Genomic DNA, 15,955 nt, shown 5'->3' with positions numbered 1-15,955 from the left:
GTTCTCAGGAGATCCGGCTGTTTCAAAGTGTGTAGCACCTCTCCCTTCACCCTCTTCCTCCTGCTGCAGCCATGTAAGATGTGCCAGCGGCTTCCCCCTCATCTTCCACCATGACTGTAAGTTTCCTGAGGCCTTCCAGCCATGCTTCCTGTACAGCCTGTGGAACCGTGAGGCAATTAAACCTTTTCTTTATAAATTACCAGTCTCAGGTAGTTCTTTATAGCAATGCGAGAACAAATGAATACAAGTACCTACTTAATAAATGGGTTGACCCATTTATTGCTGCTAGAGATTAAAATATTAAATCACAAACAGAGCAAAGCCTGGTGTATTGTAAATCCTTAATAAATGTGAACTCTTATTATTTTAGACCCTAGTATTGTTGAGATTCAGTGGTGACAAAGATCATGTCCTCTTGAATCTGATATTCTAATGGGGAAGACAGATAGTGAGCAGGTAAGTAAATCAATGTGAATTGAGTTTAGAGCAATGGAAGGCAGCGTGAGCCACCTGAGGCTGGGGTAGCAGTAGCTCTTGCTGTGTCATTAACTACCCGAAACCCCAGCGGCTGACAACACTGAGCCATTCATTTAGCTCATGGCTCTGTGGGTTGGCATCTGGGCTGGGCTCAGCAGGGCAGTTCTTTTGGCCAAAGACAGGATGTGGCAATGGTGGCTGGACCCCTCATGCATCTGCAATCTGCAGGGGCTGATACGGGCTGAGGGGATGGCCAGGTCACCTGGGACTCCAACCACATGGTCTCTCATCCCCTGGTAGGTTCTTGTGGGCTTATCCCCATGGTGGCCTTGGGGTCCTGAGAGCTCAAGAGCAGAGCAGCAGGCAGGGTGGGCCGAGCCCAGACAGGGCACCATGCCACCCCCGCCACATCCTAGTCATCCTAGCACCAGGGGTAACACAGACCCCACCGTGATGGGAGACACCGTAACACACCACGCCCACATTCGGGACTTATCCCAGGAAATGTCTCCCTTAGCCAGGTGCCTGGCAGGCCTCTCTAGGAGGCACCACTACAGAAGGAAGAGACGGCCATGTGGGCGATTCCAGGCAGAGTGCAGAGAAGGCCCTCGCTCTGACTAGGAGTGGCCTGCATGGGCTGGTGGGGGAGGCTGGTGGCAGCTGAGGCTTATGGGAGGGGATTTGTGGACTGTCAGACAGCAGAGGACTCCAGGCAGGGGGGCAGCTGAATTGGCAACATTCAGTTCTTCCAGGAATATTCTTGGAGAGCCCCTGGCAGGGAACAAAGACAAACTCCATGTGGGGCAGGTGGACAGACATGAAGGAGCTGAGAGGTGCTATGGAGAACAGCAGTCCCAGGGAGGGTGATTTGGGGGGTGGGATGAAGGGGAGGCCTCTCAGATGAATGGGCATTCCAAGCTCCTTCCCCACTGAGGCCAGGGAGTGAGCCACGTGGCTACCTGGGGGAAGAGCATTCCAGGCAGAGGGAAAGGCACGTGTAAATGCCCCAAGGTGCAGCCTGCTGGACACATTTGACGAGCAAGGAAACACGTGGCCAGAGCCACAGACCAGGGGATGAGTCAGCAGAGGGGAGGTGGGAGCAGTGGCTGGGGCTTGGGGCCATCCCACGGACTCCAGCTGAATGATGTGGGAGCCACTGGAGGTCCTGCCTGGACTGGTCTGTTCACAGGGTGCTGTGTCTGCCATGGGGTGGGGGATGGCAGGAGACAGTCAGGAGCTATGGCAAAACCTCCAAAGACAGCAGTAGGTGCAGATCACCAGGAGGCTGATCACCAAGGTGCATTTTTGCTGAGCATGGTGTGCAAATCCCTGGCAGGATCAAGGATGGCCCAGATGAGCCCACATGGCCAGCTCTCCAGCCTGTCCAGCAACCGGGAGCATCTTCCTGAAACTGCACTTGCTTAGGCTGCACGAGGGCCCAGCTCTGAGCAGAGATGTCTCCTCTGGAAATCTCACCCTTTTGCAGGCCCTAAACCTTGAGAGTCTGGGGAAGGCTACGGATCCTCCCTCCATGAAAATTCCTCTGCACACAGAATTCTGCACATGATTTCACGGGTTTCAGAGACTCCTGACTGAAAGGGGAAAGGATGGGAGATCCCCCTGTATTAGTCCACTTTCATGCTACTGATAAAGATATACCCAAGACTGGGCAATTTACAAAAGGCAGAGATTTAATGGATTTACAGTTCCACGTGGCTGGGGAGGCCTCACAAGTACGATGGAAGGCAAGGAGGAGCAAGTCACATCTTACATGGATGGCAGCAGGCAAAGAGAGAGAGCTTGTGCATGGAAATTCCCATTTTTAAACCATAAGATCTCGTGAGACTCATTCCCTATCACGAGAACAGTGCAGGAAAGACCCACCGCCATAATTCAATCACCTCCCACCAGGTTCCTCCCATGACACGTAGGAATTGTGGGAGTTACAATTCAAGATGAGATTTGGGTGGGGACACAGCCAGACCATATCACCCTCTTTCCCCACAGAGGAGAGCACAGGGGAGTCTGGTGCTTCCTCAGGGCCTGCATGCACAGGGCGCCACATCACTCAGCTCCTGACATGGCCAACAGCATCCGGCCAGTGTGCAGACAATGGCTGTGTGATGAGGCTGGGATCTCCGAGCCTGTAAGTGCCCACAGGCTCTCTTTGTCCTGCCTGCATCTCACTCCATGATGGCAGTGGCCCCTGAGGGGCAGGGATAGTAAAGGAACAAATGACAGACATGGCATCTGCTCTTCTTCTGGGGGTGGAGGCAGAGAGGTGAGTCCACGAGGAGACCTCAGCCACCCTGTAGCACACGCCACCCCTTCCAAGCTCACTTCAGACCTCGGTGGGTGTGGTCTGCCCAGCATTCCCCCATCCCCCCAACCCCCTTCTTCCCTAACAGCCCCCAGGGAGCAGCCTCCCCCACGCTCTCTGTCTAACCACTCTAACCAACCCGTCTGCTCCAGGTTCTCCCATCCCCCCAACCCCCTTCTTCCCTAACAGCCCTCAGGGAGCAGCCTCCCCCACACTCTCTGTCTAACCACTCCAACCAACCCGTCTGCTCCGGGGCTGGACAGCCAGAGCCACAGGTTCAGGGCTGGACATATAACTTAGCAAGAGGCACAGAGTGAAGCCTGGGCCCTTCACTCCAGAAAAACATAACTAGGAGTTTGAAGCTGGCACTGTCCTTGCACTGAGGGGAGAGCCTGTCTGAGAGCAGAGCTGACACCGAAAAGGCAGAGCAAAAGCATGGAGGGGCACGGGCTCCTGGCAACAGAATCTGAGCACCTGGATCCAGCCATGCCTGAAGACGGAGTTTCCCCAGAAGGTATGAGAAACCATCACAGCTGCCTTCTGGCTTATGCTGGTTTGAGCTGGGTGTCTGTCCCTTGCAAACGAAAGGTCCCTAATAGCATTGGTCCAATGAAAGTCCAGCAAATCCAGCGTGAATACAGAGGGCCAGTTCATGTGAGCTCCCAGCAAGCAGAATTAAGGGGGACATTTTAAATGATGGATCATTTAGGGGACCACTGTGGGGGGTCAGCAATGTGAACAGAAGCCTGACAGCTACCCTCGAAGATCCCGAATTTCATAGCACGCCGCACAAGGTTGACCCCTCCCATCCCGAACTCCCCACAGACACGGGCCAGGACTCGCTGCACGGGGAGCTGCCCACACAGCACCCTGACCCCGGCGCTTGCTCTTGTTCCAGAGGCAGAGGGAGAGCACTGAGAGAGGACGCCACCCACTCTGGAGCCCAGAAGATCGGGCACCTCCATGCAGGGCCCAGCCACATGGAGCCTCTCGCAGGCTGATGGCCCAACAGAGGGAGGACAGGGTACCCCCAGGAAGGGAGGCTGGCTTGGCTGGAGAAGAGAATGCTAATTCAAGATCCCCCATTCTCAGCTCCCTGCAGAGACAGGACCCTAGGGGCAGAGGGAAAAGGCCTGCTGAGGCAAGGCCGGGTCACTTCTGTCCACATCCCATCGGCCACACCTGCAAGCCGCAGGTGGACACCCCTCCCATGGCAACACTGCCAGTCAGATGGCGTCGGGCAGGAGGGGCAGCAGACGATCAGGGACAGTCCTGCAGCACACCACACGGGACCTGTCGCACCCAGCTCTTACCTGGTCAGCTCAATGCACCTTCATGGAGAAGACCGAGGCAGAGAGAGGCTTCAGAAGCAGGAAGCAGCCCAGCCCTGCGCCCTGAGCAAGGCATGAGTGGTGAGAGAGGGTGGGATGGAGCCAGGAGAGGACAGGCCTGCAGGCCCCAGAGAGGATCCTTGCCTGCAACCTACCCTCTGAAAGGTTTACACAACGGAGGCGACAGGATCAGGTCTGTGTTTCCTGACAGTCGCAGCAGCTGCCATGAGCACTGGACGAGAGGGTGGCGTGAGGGCAAGTGAGGCCCGGGGTGGCCCAGGAGGGTAGTGTGGATAGCACTGACCCTGGTACCAGGGCCCCACATGGCCTTGGAGACCACACTCCTTCCCTCAAGCCCCTACAAGCTGTCTCAGAACCTGGGTCCATGTGAGTCACACACGCAGGAGCTGTTGCTTCTTTTCCTTAAATGTGGGTATAGCCCCCACCTAGAGGTTCTGCCTCCAGGAGAAACACATTGGCACGTGGCTATTTCAAGGTTGAATTCTTGTGATAAAGTTTACCTTGAGAACCTGGAGTCCCTACTCAATTCAGGATGGCTGACCAGCCAGGATGACGCAGCTCCTTCGTGGCCAAGGACGGCCACCCAAGGGGCTTCTCTACACGCACCAAAGGCCACCCTGTCGATGGGGTCACTCCTTAGACTTACACCAGACCTTCTCTCCCCAGAACCAGGGACCTTGATTTGCTAATTATGTGACTATTTAGGACCTCCAGGGAGCTGCAGGTCCCACGACTCCTACGTTCGCTTCCTAAGGCTGCCGTAAACAATGCTGCAAACTTGGTGACTCAAAGCAACAGGAAGTTATTCTCCCATAGCCCTGGGAGCCAGAAGGCTGAGGTCAAGGTGAGGGCAGGGCAGGTTCCCTCTGGAGCGTCGGAGGGAGAATCTGTCCCAGGTGTCTCCAGCTTCGGTGGCTCTGGTAATCCCTGGTTTGTGGCTCTCTCCAGCCTCTGCCTGTCACCACGGAACCATCTCTACGTGTCCCTTTCTGTCCCATACAGACACTCTCCCTGGGCTCAGGGTCACCCCAATCAACACGACTTCATCTCAAGCCCTCGTTTCATTACATCTGCAAAGACCCTCTTCCCAAACAGCCGGATTCTGAGGTTCTGACTGTACTACGTGAATTTTGCAGGGACAGTATTCAACCCCTGAAGTTGGGGTGACTGTTCCTCAGTCATCCATTCTCCCACAGCAAGGGGCTTCCCAGGCCCCCCTCGGAGAGGTGAGGGGCAGTGTTGAAACCCAGGGGCCTGGCCCGAGGTGGATCTGCCCGGCCTGCAGAGAAGCTCCCGGGCGCTGCATAGCCTCCCGTGGACCCGCTCAGGCGTGGCTTTGGCTTGGGGTCAGGAGAGCCAGTGGGGCCCGCGTGGCATCACCAGCAGAGTGCGGCAGGTGGAGCACCAGCGCCCTCCAGGCAGGAAGGGTCTACATTCTTCATTTCCCGTCTATAGGGCGGCGTCCTGCTGGGGGCCAGGGAGACCCCACTGTGCTCGGGTCGCTGCACCTGAGTACCTCCCGTGGGCAGGCCACCGGCTGCTCCTGAGCCCTCTGTCTCTCTCTCTGTCAAGGCCTCAGCGCCCCTCCCGGTAAGTGCTACCCGAGAGTGCTGGGGTGAGAGCGGCAGCACCTCCGTCCACGGGAGAAAAAGCGGTCATCAGGGAAACAATAATGGCTGTTTCCCCACCCTCTTAGAACCTGAGGCAACAATTTTAAAAAGTGTCTTATTTCTAAATACAGACAAACATAGCATTAAATCATTATCAGACATGAGAAATGCAAAGCAGCTCGTCTGGCTTGCATTTGACTCCATTTAGTGAAAAGCAGCTTTCAACAGGCGCAGGAGGAGGGAGGAGCAGGCGGGAGAAATGAAATCACAGCTGAGAAATGCCCGTGATGGGAATAATAACGGCCCCTTTGAAAGGCACACGGCTTTGCACGGAGAGAGCAGCAGCTCAGTGTGGTGCCCTCATCAGGGGGGTCCCAGGCACCCCTGTCCCCACAGGCAAGCGCTGCAGGGCCCAGCTTCCACGTGGGCATCCCGGCTCTGCCCAGCCAGACCTGCGACTGGCAAGAGGAGAGTCGCGAGTGAGTGAACACGCCAGCCCACGCCTCAGGTTTTGGCACAGGACATTGCGGGCTCATAAAGGAAGGGACAAGGCTGGTGTTTTGCAACCCAGAGCATGCAGCAGGCTTGACCTGGGGTTTGTGCCCAGCAGAAGAGACCCCTCCCCGAGATGCCTCTTCTCATGGAAGGCCAGGGTACACCCAGGATCACACCCGGCTGGAGGCCAGCAGCGGAAGGCATGGGGTCCTGACCGGCTGGCCCAAGCCCTCAGGCCACCCTACCCTGGGCGGAAGGAGCCCTTTGGGGTAGGCAGCTGTGGAGGGGTCCCAGGCCTCAACCCAGCCCCACGGAGCCAGCAAGAGGCACACGCGCCACAAGCAGTGAGAGTGGGGTCTGCGGGATGGGGGTGAGGCAGCCACAGCATTGCCGCCCCCCAGGGGGACTGGGCTCCATGCTGATGGAGGGCCAGGATCAGGGCCGGGGGACTCACGGGACACGGCACCTGTCCACTCCAGCCCACCAGCTCCTCCCCTGGCCCACTCGACCCCCTGCCCTGACACAGCCCTGCAGGCCCCTCGCCAGCCTCCCCTGTCCCGCTGCCCCTTTGCAGGGCCCCTGCCACTCTGTTCTCTCTCAGCTGCCTCCTACGCAGAGGCCCGACCTCCTCCGAACTAAAGCCCCTCTTCACATCGTCCCCCTGCTCCCCTCAGACCCTCAGCACCGCCTGGCAGACCATGAAGGGTCCCCATGTGATCATCTGGGCCCCCGAGAAAGGCAGGTACTGGGCGGGCAGCATCCATCTCCCCCGGCCAGGGGAGCCCTCTGTCCACAATCAGGTTGAATGAGGGCGTGAGAAGCACATGGCAAATAGAGCCTCACTGGCTGATGGCATCTCTCTTACCAAAGGCTAGGCCACTTTCTCGTCGTGGGCTGGAGGGATGTCCCTGTGTCCTCCAGCCCACAGGCTAGCCTGGTCCTGTCCAGGAGGGCACACGCTGTCTGCTCCTTGAGCCTGGGGGGCATCTCCTGCATCTGGTGCTGTGGTTCCCTCCTGTGCCATGGGGGTGACAACACAGACGCGAGAGCCCGGCAGGCTGGGGTGGTGGCCATGTTACCAAAGCACCTTGAACAGGTGGGAGCCCTGGAGGCTTGGCCAGCTCTCTGCTGTCACCTTGTGGGGCATCGGAGCAGCTAAAGGGCCTCTCTGAGTCCTTGCTTTACAGACCAGACACGGGCAGGGAGCACCGCGGGCCCCTCTGCTGTGCAAGGACCGAATGGACTCGGGGGATCCACCTCTCCAGGAAAAGCAGCTGCTCCCTGGTCTTCCGGGGCAAAACTCACGTGACGAAGAGCAGGCCCCTCAGAGCAGACAGCATCTCTCTGCAGGGGCGGGGGAGGCAGCCAGCTCTTGGGCGCATCTGGAAATGGAGGGGCGGAGGTGAAAGCGCCCCACGCCCCTTCCCGAGGCATCTGATGAGGCCTCCAGAACCCCCGCATCATTAGGAGGCACCTGGGGCTACGTGAGTGCCTTCTCAGAGCTCTGCCCATCCAGCAGGATGTTCCTGTCTAGGGTTCGCCAGCACCTCAGGTGCGGGGGCTGGGGCAAAGTCCAGGAGGCATCCTCAGCTTGGCCACAGTGGAGGAGATGAAGGCAGCCCGGGAAAGCAGAGGCAACGGCGCCCTCCCTGACAGACTGAAAATCCCAACCTCCTCCTGCAGCTTCGCGGCAGAGACGCAGGAGCTGAGGGATGTGGCCTGCGCCGAAAATGGCAGACAACAAGGTGTTGCTGCCTTTAGGGAAGGGCCACCTTTATCCCACGGGTGCCCACATCTGTGGGGTGTGGAGACCTTTTAGGAACACAGAAGGACCCATGTCCTTACCCACGATCTCGAGAAGTCACCATGGTCACCTATGGCATCGACTGTCCCCACGGAGGTCACCCTTCACTCCCACCCTACTGTCTGCCCACGGATGTGGCCGTGGGACCAATGGCTCTAAGCGTATCCCTGCCTGAGGCACGTGGGGTCCCGCAATCAGAGCGCTGGGGTGGCTTCTGTAGCATGAGGGGGTGCCCGGCCCAGGCCCTCGCACTGACCTGCAGCTCAACAGCCCAGAGGCCTGGAAAAGGGACCCAGCCCCAGACCCTCCTGCCTCGCCCACCTAATCCTCCAGCACCGGAGTCCTCCCTGGCTCATCTTGGGCTTGGGCCTCATGTCTGAGCAGCTGAGACCCTGCCACCCCTGTAGTACAATGCATCTGACCGAGATTTTCTGCAAGGGGAGGATAAAATGGGCCCAGTCACCCTCCCCAGCAAGACTGTAGGAACAAATGGGACATAATAACTTCATAATCACATCCATCAACATTACTTTAAAGGCACCTATTAGGAGAAAGTCTGAGCCTCCTGCCCACACGACTCAGCACCCGTCACAGTGGCCGCCATTCCCCAGACCCTTAATGAGAGCGCAGCGGTGCTGCAGAAGCAGAAGCGGCGGGCTAACTGGGCAGGCCTTGCCCTCGCGTGGTGCGACGGGGAACAGCAGGAGCAGGGCGAGAGCCAGACGGAGTGGACAGGGATGGGTGGGCTGCCCAGGTGGTGCCTGCAGTGACAAGACCCAGCAAATCACAGCTGCACCTTCTCCACACAGAGCTGCCAGGGAAGTGGCCAGGCACCCGGGTTGCTCGGAGGCTCTGGCCAGGTGACGCTGTGACCAGAGGCCTGGACATCCGACTCGAAGAGACGGCTCCGTATCATGGCTGCACACATTTGAGCCAGCATATGGTGTGGACAAGCTGGGATGACCGGCTGTTCAGTGTCTGCCCTGAGGCAGGTGTGCAAATTCAGAGGCCTCCTTCAAGAAAAAGCAACGTGGAGATTCCCAACCCAGACGACAACAGGGACAAGCCAGAGAGATACATTACTCCGCACAGGTACATGTTGAAAAGACACAGAAACACCTTAAGTGACTCCTTCCCCCTGGAGTCCAGCCTCCACCTCGCTCCTTCAGTCTTTCCAAGCCAGCTCTGGCGTGGACAGAGGCCATCCTAGGCAACCACAGGAAACGAACGCAGGGATGCGAGCAGAGAAACGGGTCCAGCTTCCAGAAAGTAACTTTTCAGAAGGAGCTATGCCCCTCACCCCAGCTTCCAGCTGACCGGAATGGAGCGGTGATGGCAGGGGCTGCAGCAGGATACAAGGTGGAAGCAACATGGTAAGAACAGCACAATGGTAAGACAGAAAAAGACGGGAGCACAGTGATGGTGGAGCTCCACGCCAGCCCTATACCAGCTACCTGGATTTTTAAATGTGAGAGAAATTAACGGCCATCTTGTTTAAGACAGTGTTATTTTGGATTTTCAATCACTCAGAGCTGAACAAAATATAGCCTCTTCTGTCCATTCTCCCATCTTCTCTCTCCCAACTACTGCAGCAGCCTCTCATTTGCCTACATCTGGGCCCACTCCAATTAATTCTCCACATTACTGCCCCCATCTTACCCAAACGCAAATATGATCACATCCCCACACCCATCCTTGCATAAAACCTTTCAAAGGCTTCCTGACGCTTTTTGATACAGATAAAAGTCCTCCTCGTGGCCTGAAAGGAACTTGTTTTGCATCAGGGATGGCTTCTCAGCCTGGTGGCCTTCCTTAGGGCTCTGGGCACACCATGCCGCCGGCCCCGGGCCTCAGCTCCCATGGCCCTCTGCTCAGGTCTCCCCTCCCCTATTCTCCCACTCAGATGGACTCGTGGGAAGCCCCCCGCCAACCTCCATCCTCCTGTGGGAGGCTGCACCTCTTCCTTGCCACTCCGGGCTGGCGACAGCCGAGCATCCCAGGTACCGTGGGCCTTCCCTATGTTCCTGAGCCTCTGAGAGGGCGGACACCACAGCAGGCATGTGGTACCATATGAAGGAGTGAGGGAGTAAACCAACGACCGCCATGGCCTCCAATAGACATCTCCAGCAGCCCCTAGAAGGCAGACACTCTAAAGCAGGGAGACTGCAGCTTTACAAACGCTGAAGGGACATGTCCACAGGAGGTTTTCTAGCCCATGGATGGATCTCCTTTGCTGCTGTGGTTTCTGCTTCTGCATGGACATCCTGCAAGCACAGGCCAGACATGGCCCCAGCCTGTAGGGCCCACCAGGACTCGCCACCCCACAGGGCAGGGCTGGATGGAACTGGCATGTGGCTTCCAGGACTCCCCGGAGCCTCTTCCATGAGGACTGGAGGACTGAACGTCTTACAACTGTTCCCTTGCCTAGGACTCAGCCTTGGGGCCTATGAGAAAATCCAGCTCCCTCAAAAGAAAACTGTGTCGGCCAGTCCTGTCCGGCTGGAGAGTCCGTGGGAAGGGAGGGCAGACTGTCTCCTGAGAAGCAGCACCCGGATACAAACACACTGCCCTAGGAGGCATCTCCACTCTCCCTCTGCCCCTGGCACGGACGCAGGAAAAAGCCACAGCTCTGACCTTCAGGGTCCAACTATAGTGCCCGCGAAATTTCTCTCTGAAGGACGGGGACTGCGTCAGGATCAGAGCATGCAGAGACAGCAGAGACCACCCACCGAGACTGATCTCCGCAAACGAGGACCGCGCCTCAATGCAAGGACCAGTGGGGCCACGTGCTCTCTGCAACCACGGCTGGGTGCGGCCCACCCTCCACTCAGAGGCACAGGACCCTCCGCCCCTCGCACTTCTACCCGACTGCTGCCGTTTCAGAGCCAGGGTCTCAGCCCCCACCCAGGGCAGGCTTGAGCGGCCTCTCCATGAGGACACAGGGCATGGGCTGCCTGACTGGCTCCCACCATGTCTCCTCAAGGAGAAACCGGGCTTGTGTTGTAGACAGGAAGCCTCTGACACTGCGCCAGCAGACACTCAAGAAAACTGCCAAGGGAAGATGTGTAAAAGTTTAGTATTTCGTTCAACCATTTAAAAAACAGACATAATACCAGCATAAAATATTGCATAGCAAATAATAGATTATGTTTGTACAAAATCCAGTAAGAAAAACATAATTTTATCATTTAGGATGATTCATAAAATACATTTTGAGCAACAGAGATAACAAGGGTCCCACATGCATAGATGGCAGCACCAGAGCCAGAGCCACCGCTACGGAGTTCACGCTCACGGAACCCAGGCCTGCTGGGTGTCAGCAGCAGCTAAGCTGGACGCAGGTACTACAAAATGACCAGCGCTCGGTCTCTGCTTCCTCAGCCAAGTGCACAGGTCAGCCAGGTGGGCACTGAAGTGAAAGGCTGCAGAGACGCGGGGAGGACGGCCTGCAGGGCAGGAGGGGCACAGACAGGCCCCAGCCGGGTGCCGCAGGAAGGACGTCACCCTCAAGTCCTCACTGGTAGATGACCTTCACGCAAAATGCCTCTTCGTTTTTGTCCTCATGGTCATTGATGTAGATCAGGATCTCCTCCTCCCCTACTCTCTGACTAGGCGCAAACTGCAAGCCGATGGTGTAGGTCTCTCCACCCCCGACCTGGAAATAAGCATCCAAATCCCAGCGTCCACCCCCAGGCTGTCCCACGATCTCACCAGCAACCTCTCTGCACAGTCGTGTTTATTTCCAAGGGGAAATGACAAGGCAGGGGAGCCCTGCGGGTGCATCCAAGGCCTGCCTTTGACTTCAGCGCCCGGGACAAGGATGGGAACCGGTGCTCAGCCAGGGTGACACATTACTTGGACTCGGAGGCACACTTATTTTCGAGACTGAGCTGTCTAACATTACCATGAAAAGCCCTGGGCACATCACCCTTTCCCATGCTCAGGAGAAACTTTGCTAAATCTCCAGCTACTAAAGAGACAACAGGCCCACCCAACTATGGGATGGCACCTGTCACCACCCTGGGGCTTTTGGAAGACTGCTGGTGATTCGAGGAACTCGCTCCTAAATGCAGGCTAACTGCCCTCCATTCAGGTCCCCAGGGCTTCCCCTGGGAGTCCCAGGCACAGCCCCACCACACCTGGAAGGAGTCCTCCCTGAACCGCAGCAGCTCCGGGTGGTCACTGTGCAGGTGGAACGTCCTCCGGGAGGGGTAGGGGTTGGTGTAGGTGATCCTCTTGTTGACACCCTTCCCTTCACCCGCAGCCAATGTGATCTCAAAGGCCTGTGGAGGGAGGGGACAGGGAGATGCTGCGGCCACTCGCGGAAACAGCCACTGGCCCTTCCTCCAAGTATTCCCTGAGTCTCCTGTGCACCGTGCATGGGGACCCCCACAGAGATAAGACAGACACTCTCTGGAGCTTCCATCCGGGAGACAGACAGCACAGGAGCAAACACTCGTGCACCCAGCCCTGCTGGGTCAGAACACTGTATCCAGGTGGCCCGAGTCACAGGGCCGAGGTGGGGGTCCTGCAGTGCCCTGGTATTGAGCCCCCATCCCCTCAGCCTGTGCCTGTCACACATACAGACCTTGGAGATGAGCGGCTGGCGGCAGGAGAGGCACACGAGCCAGGAGGCCACCAGCTGGTGGCAATCCACGTCCACCAGGTTGAGGTGGACGAAGCGGCTGCCGGCCCTGAGGGGCCTCACGCCAACATGCAGGTCCTGCACCCCACGAGGCGGGAGCACGAAGACACCTTTGGGATCTGTCTTCAAGAGCAAGAGAGGCAGGTCAGAGCACAGCCTCTCAGGGTGTGCAAGCAAGGGGCTCCCGGGCACCTGCAGCCCAATCAGCCAGGGGAGCCCAAGGTCATGGGTGGTTCCGGGGCGGCCAAATCTGAGGCCACAACCAACCCTGACATCACTGTGGCCACGGCTTGGGTCCGCGCCTGGCAAGTCCCTCCTCTCACGTGGTGACTATTCCCTAAGCGCTGCCTCCGCAGAGAGAACTGAAGCCACCTCGGGCTTAAAACCCTGGCCAGCTGGTGGCACCAGGGGCCGCCCTCCCACCCCGTCTAACTGTAGCTTCACTAACGCCAGAACTCCTGTCACTGTTCACCTTGCCAGGAATTCTGAACACTGGCCTTTGGGGTTGGTGTGTACGTCACTCACCCCACAATGGCACATCTAACAAAAGGCAACTGCCAAGAGGCCTCTGGTAACAGCGTCTGAGTGCTGGAGGCGCTGGAAAAGCTGCCGTCAGGGCCACCCACTGTGCCCCAGCTGAATGCCCACTGCCCGTCTCCAGGCTGGGGTTGGGGAGAGGCTCAGAACAGCTCCCAGAGAGGCCGTACCTTCAGCTCCTGGGGATGCGAGGTGAAAGCTCTCACTTTCCTCACTGTCTGCGTCCCCCGAAGGACAAGGGACAGGCGGGTCAGCTGGCCTGCGACGCAGGAGACATCCACGCGCTGCAGGGAGTGGAGGTAGACCTGCCACGTCTGTGTGGGTGTCGCCAGCCAGCGATCCCTGCAGTGGGACGGGAGCCATCTGCATTTGTCCCGGAGGACTCAGCACCAGCCTGCGAGAGGCCGACAAGGACTGCCAGGAGCGCGGGCAGACAGGAGGCCGCGCAGGGAAAGCCCCAGAGGACCAGGCCCCAGGAAGCAGAGCTAGGGCCGCGCAAGGAAAGCCCTGGAGGACCAGGCCCTGGCAGGCAGAGCTGGGGCCTGGTGGCTCCACCCGTGGCTGCCCACCTCCCACTCAGAGGCTCTCAGGGCATGGCAGGGCTGCTTAGGAACCACATGTCAAACAAACGACAAGGCACGCTTTCACCAAACACACATCCTGGACAAGTGTCCACCCCCAATAGAGGTTCTGAGGCAAAGCCAAGGGCAGCACCACACAGGAGACAGGGTGAGGCTGGAGGTCATGCCGGCCTGAGCACGGAAGCCCCTGTTAGCATTTTAGGGCCAAGAGCCTGCTGCTTCGTATTCAAATGGGGCTGGGTGAGGCATCTTCATGGGCTCACGAGGAAGCCACTCTGAGACGTGGTCACGTGGCCCCTCATCCTCTGGTGGGCACTCAGTGCAGGTTAGCCCCTGACTCGTCCTCAGAAGCACTGCAGGAAATCTCTCAGCTCACACCAGTTTGAAAGGATTCTCACACGGCTTGGGGATCCGATTTAGGAGGGGAGGGGAAAGGGGTTGGGTCATTTAGCCTGGAGGAGAGAGGGACGGGCATTTCCACCACAGTCCTGCCTCTCCGCAGGAGGGACCACAGCTTCAGTCACGCTGTTCAGCCTAGGGACTCAGCAATAAAAAGGTAACGAGGGGCTTCTGGGTGGCCCTTGCCACTATCTGGGGACAGAGGCTGACTGGTGTCTTTCCTTGGTGGCACAAGCTGCATCCCAAGTCACTCAGGCTGCACGTGCCCCTCCAGGATGCCTTCCCTAGGCCCCTGCGGGCCCTGAACTCGCAGCAGAATCCTGCCTCACAAAGTGAAGGCCCGACAGCTCCAAGTTTAGGAAGGGGCCAAGCCTACTTTGAATCCACCAGCAGCCCCAGGCCTGCCTCCTCCTCTCCTCTGCCACCGCCCCAAGGTCCCCGAAGCCTGTGCACTTACGAGTAAATGATGACAAAGAAGTCTTTGATCTCCGGGCTCGGACCACTGGCTACCTTCAGAAATATGTCCCGTGGCTCCCCGGGGCCCTGCCAACCAGATGTGCAGCACATCAGGGCACACAGCGCTCTGCCGACCCCAGCCTGGCCCCTAAATCTGTGACCAGTACACGCAGTGAGTGACGGCCAGCCCCTCCCAGAACGAATCTGTTCATGTTCTATACCAGTCGGAATTCACTATTCTGTTAACTGCCAAAGAAAGATCATTAGCTTCCTGATTTTACACGGATCTCAACAATTAGATTCTATAGGAGATTTTATCCGGTTTCCTAACTGGTCATAACACAATTATTGCCTTATCCTTTACATGATGATAATTAATAAGTGCCTTAATTACCATTCACTTTATTCAATTTGCTTCATGCCTTTTTAAAATTTAAATTCAGATGATCAAGGAGCTGATCTGCTAGTAGAAAAAATAAAAACACACTCATAAAGCTCTCATAAGGATGTCAAAATAGCCCTTTAGTACCTTGGGAAAGAAACTACTTAGCAGAAAACCTAAAATGAAGAGGGTCCCAGGAGACCCGTGGGGAAGCCGACAGGGGCGCAGACTCGCTGGGAAGGATCTGCCTGAGCCGGGGCCACAACACAACCTACCACATTCTGGGTCTCACAGATGACATTCGGGTCGCTGCAGCGAACGTGGACTGGGGGGTCCTCACCAAGCATTCCCACCCGAGCACCTGGAGCAGGGGAAATGTCAAAAAGAGTCTTCTCCACAACCCCAGCCTGTGTGGAGATGGCCCCACACGTTACATACTATAGGACAGGACAGGCTCGTCACAGGTGCTCAGCAAGACACCTGCTGGGGAAACGGATGCCGCCACCTTTCCCAGGACGGCATCCAAGCACTGTGTTCCCTGCATGGACACCGCCCATCCGGCCCACTGCAGCTTGGCTGCAGCCACCTCCACAGAGAATAATCGAGGGGGCCACAAAAAGGAAAGCACAGCTCCCTGGAGCAGGGAAGCCTGCACTGTGCTGTAAGGGGCACCAGAAACACGCCGGCCGTCAGGTGAGGAGGTAGGTGTTCCTCCAGGCACACCTGGACCTGGGCCGCGGGAGCTGGGATTTTTTAGAAGGGTGGACTCAGCCGGCAAATGTGCACCTAGTCATCTCAGAAGTGGCAAGAGGGACACCGTCTCAAACTGTAAAGGCAGGAGAGAGAATTCCCCAGCCCCACGTGCTCTAACAGCACCAGGGCATGAAGCCATGAGGC

The 15,955-nt window shown here is 57.5% G+C and overlaps 1 protein-coding gene across 27 annotated transcripts in view; it reads right to left on the bottom strand.

Annotated features, from left to right (window-relative positions):
- Positions 1-11,115: 11,115 nt before the first annotated feature.
- NPHP4 (nephrocystin 4) overlaps positions 11,116-15,955 on the bottom strand; it is a 127,541-nt gene continuing 122,701 nt past the window's right edge. For 15 of the 27 annotated variants that reach the window (XM_054542184.2, XM_054542223.2, XM_054542191.2 and 12 more), the window contains 6 exons: positions 15,334-15,419; positions 14,678-14,763; positions 13,411-13,634; positions 12,647-12,822; positions 12,198-12,341; positions 11,116-11,713 (listed from right to left, as the gene is read on the bottom strand). In XM_054542184.2, coding sequence (XP_054398159.1) covers positions 11,573-11,713; positions 12,198-12,341; positions 12,647-12,822; positions 13,411-13,634; positions 14,678-14,763; positions 15,334-15,419 — 857 coding nt within the window. In that variant the 3' untranslated portion in view covers positions 11,116-11,572. Of the gene's footprint in view, positions 11,714-12,195; positions 12,342-12,646; positions 12,827-13,410; positions 13,635-14,677; positions 14,831-15,333; positions 15,420-15,955 lie in introns of those variants that run through there. The other 12 variants (XM_063715515.1, XM_024254084.3, XM_063715514.1 and 9 more) reach the window with 8 other exon arrangements.

This window comes from Pongo abelii, chromosome 1 (genome assembly GCF_028885655.2).
Source record: "Pongo abelii isolate AG06213 chromosome 1, NHGRI_mPonAbe1-v2.0_pri, whole genome shotgun sequence".
Lineage (NCBI taxonomy): Eukaryota > Metazoa > Chordata > Mammalia > Primates > Hominidae > Pongo > Pongo abelii.
Note: the sequence above shows the minus strand (reverse complement) of the source record. Positions and strands in the feature narration are given on the sequence as shown.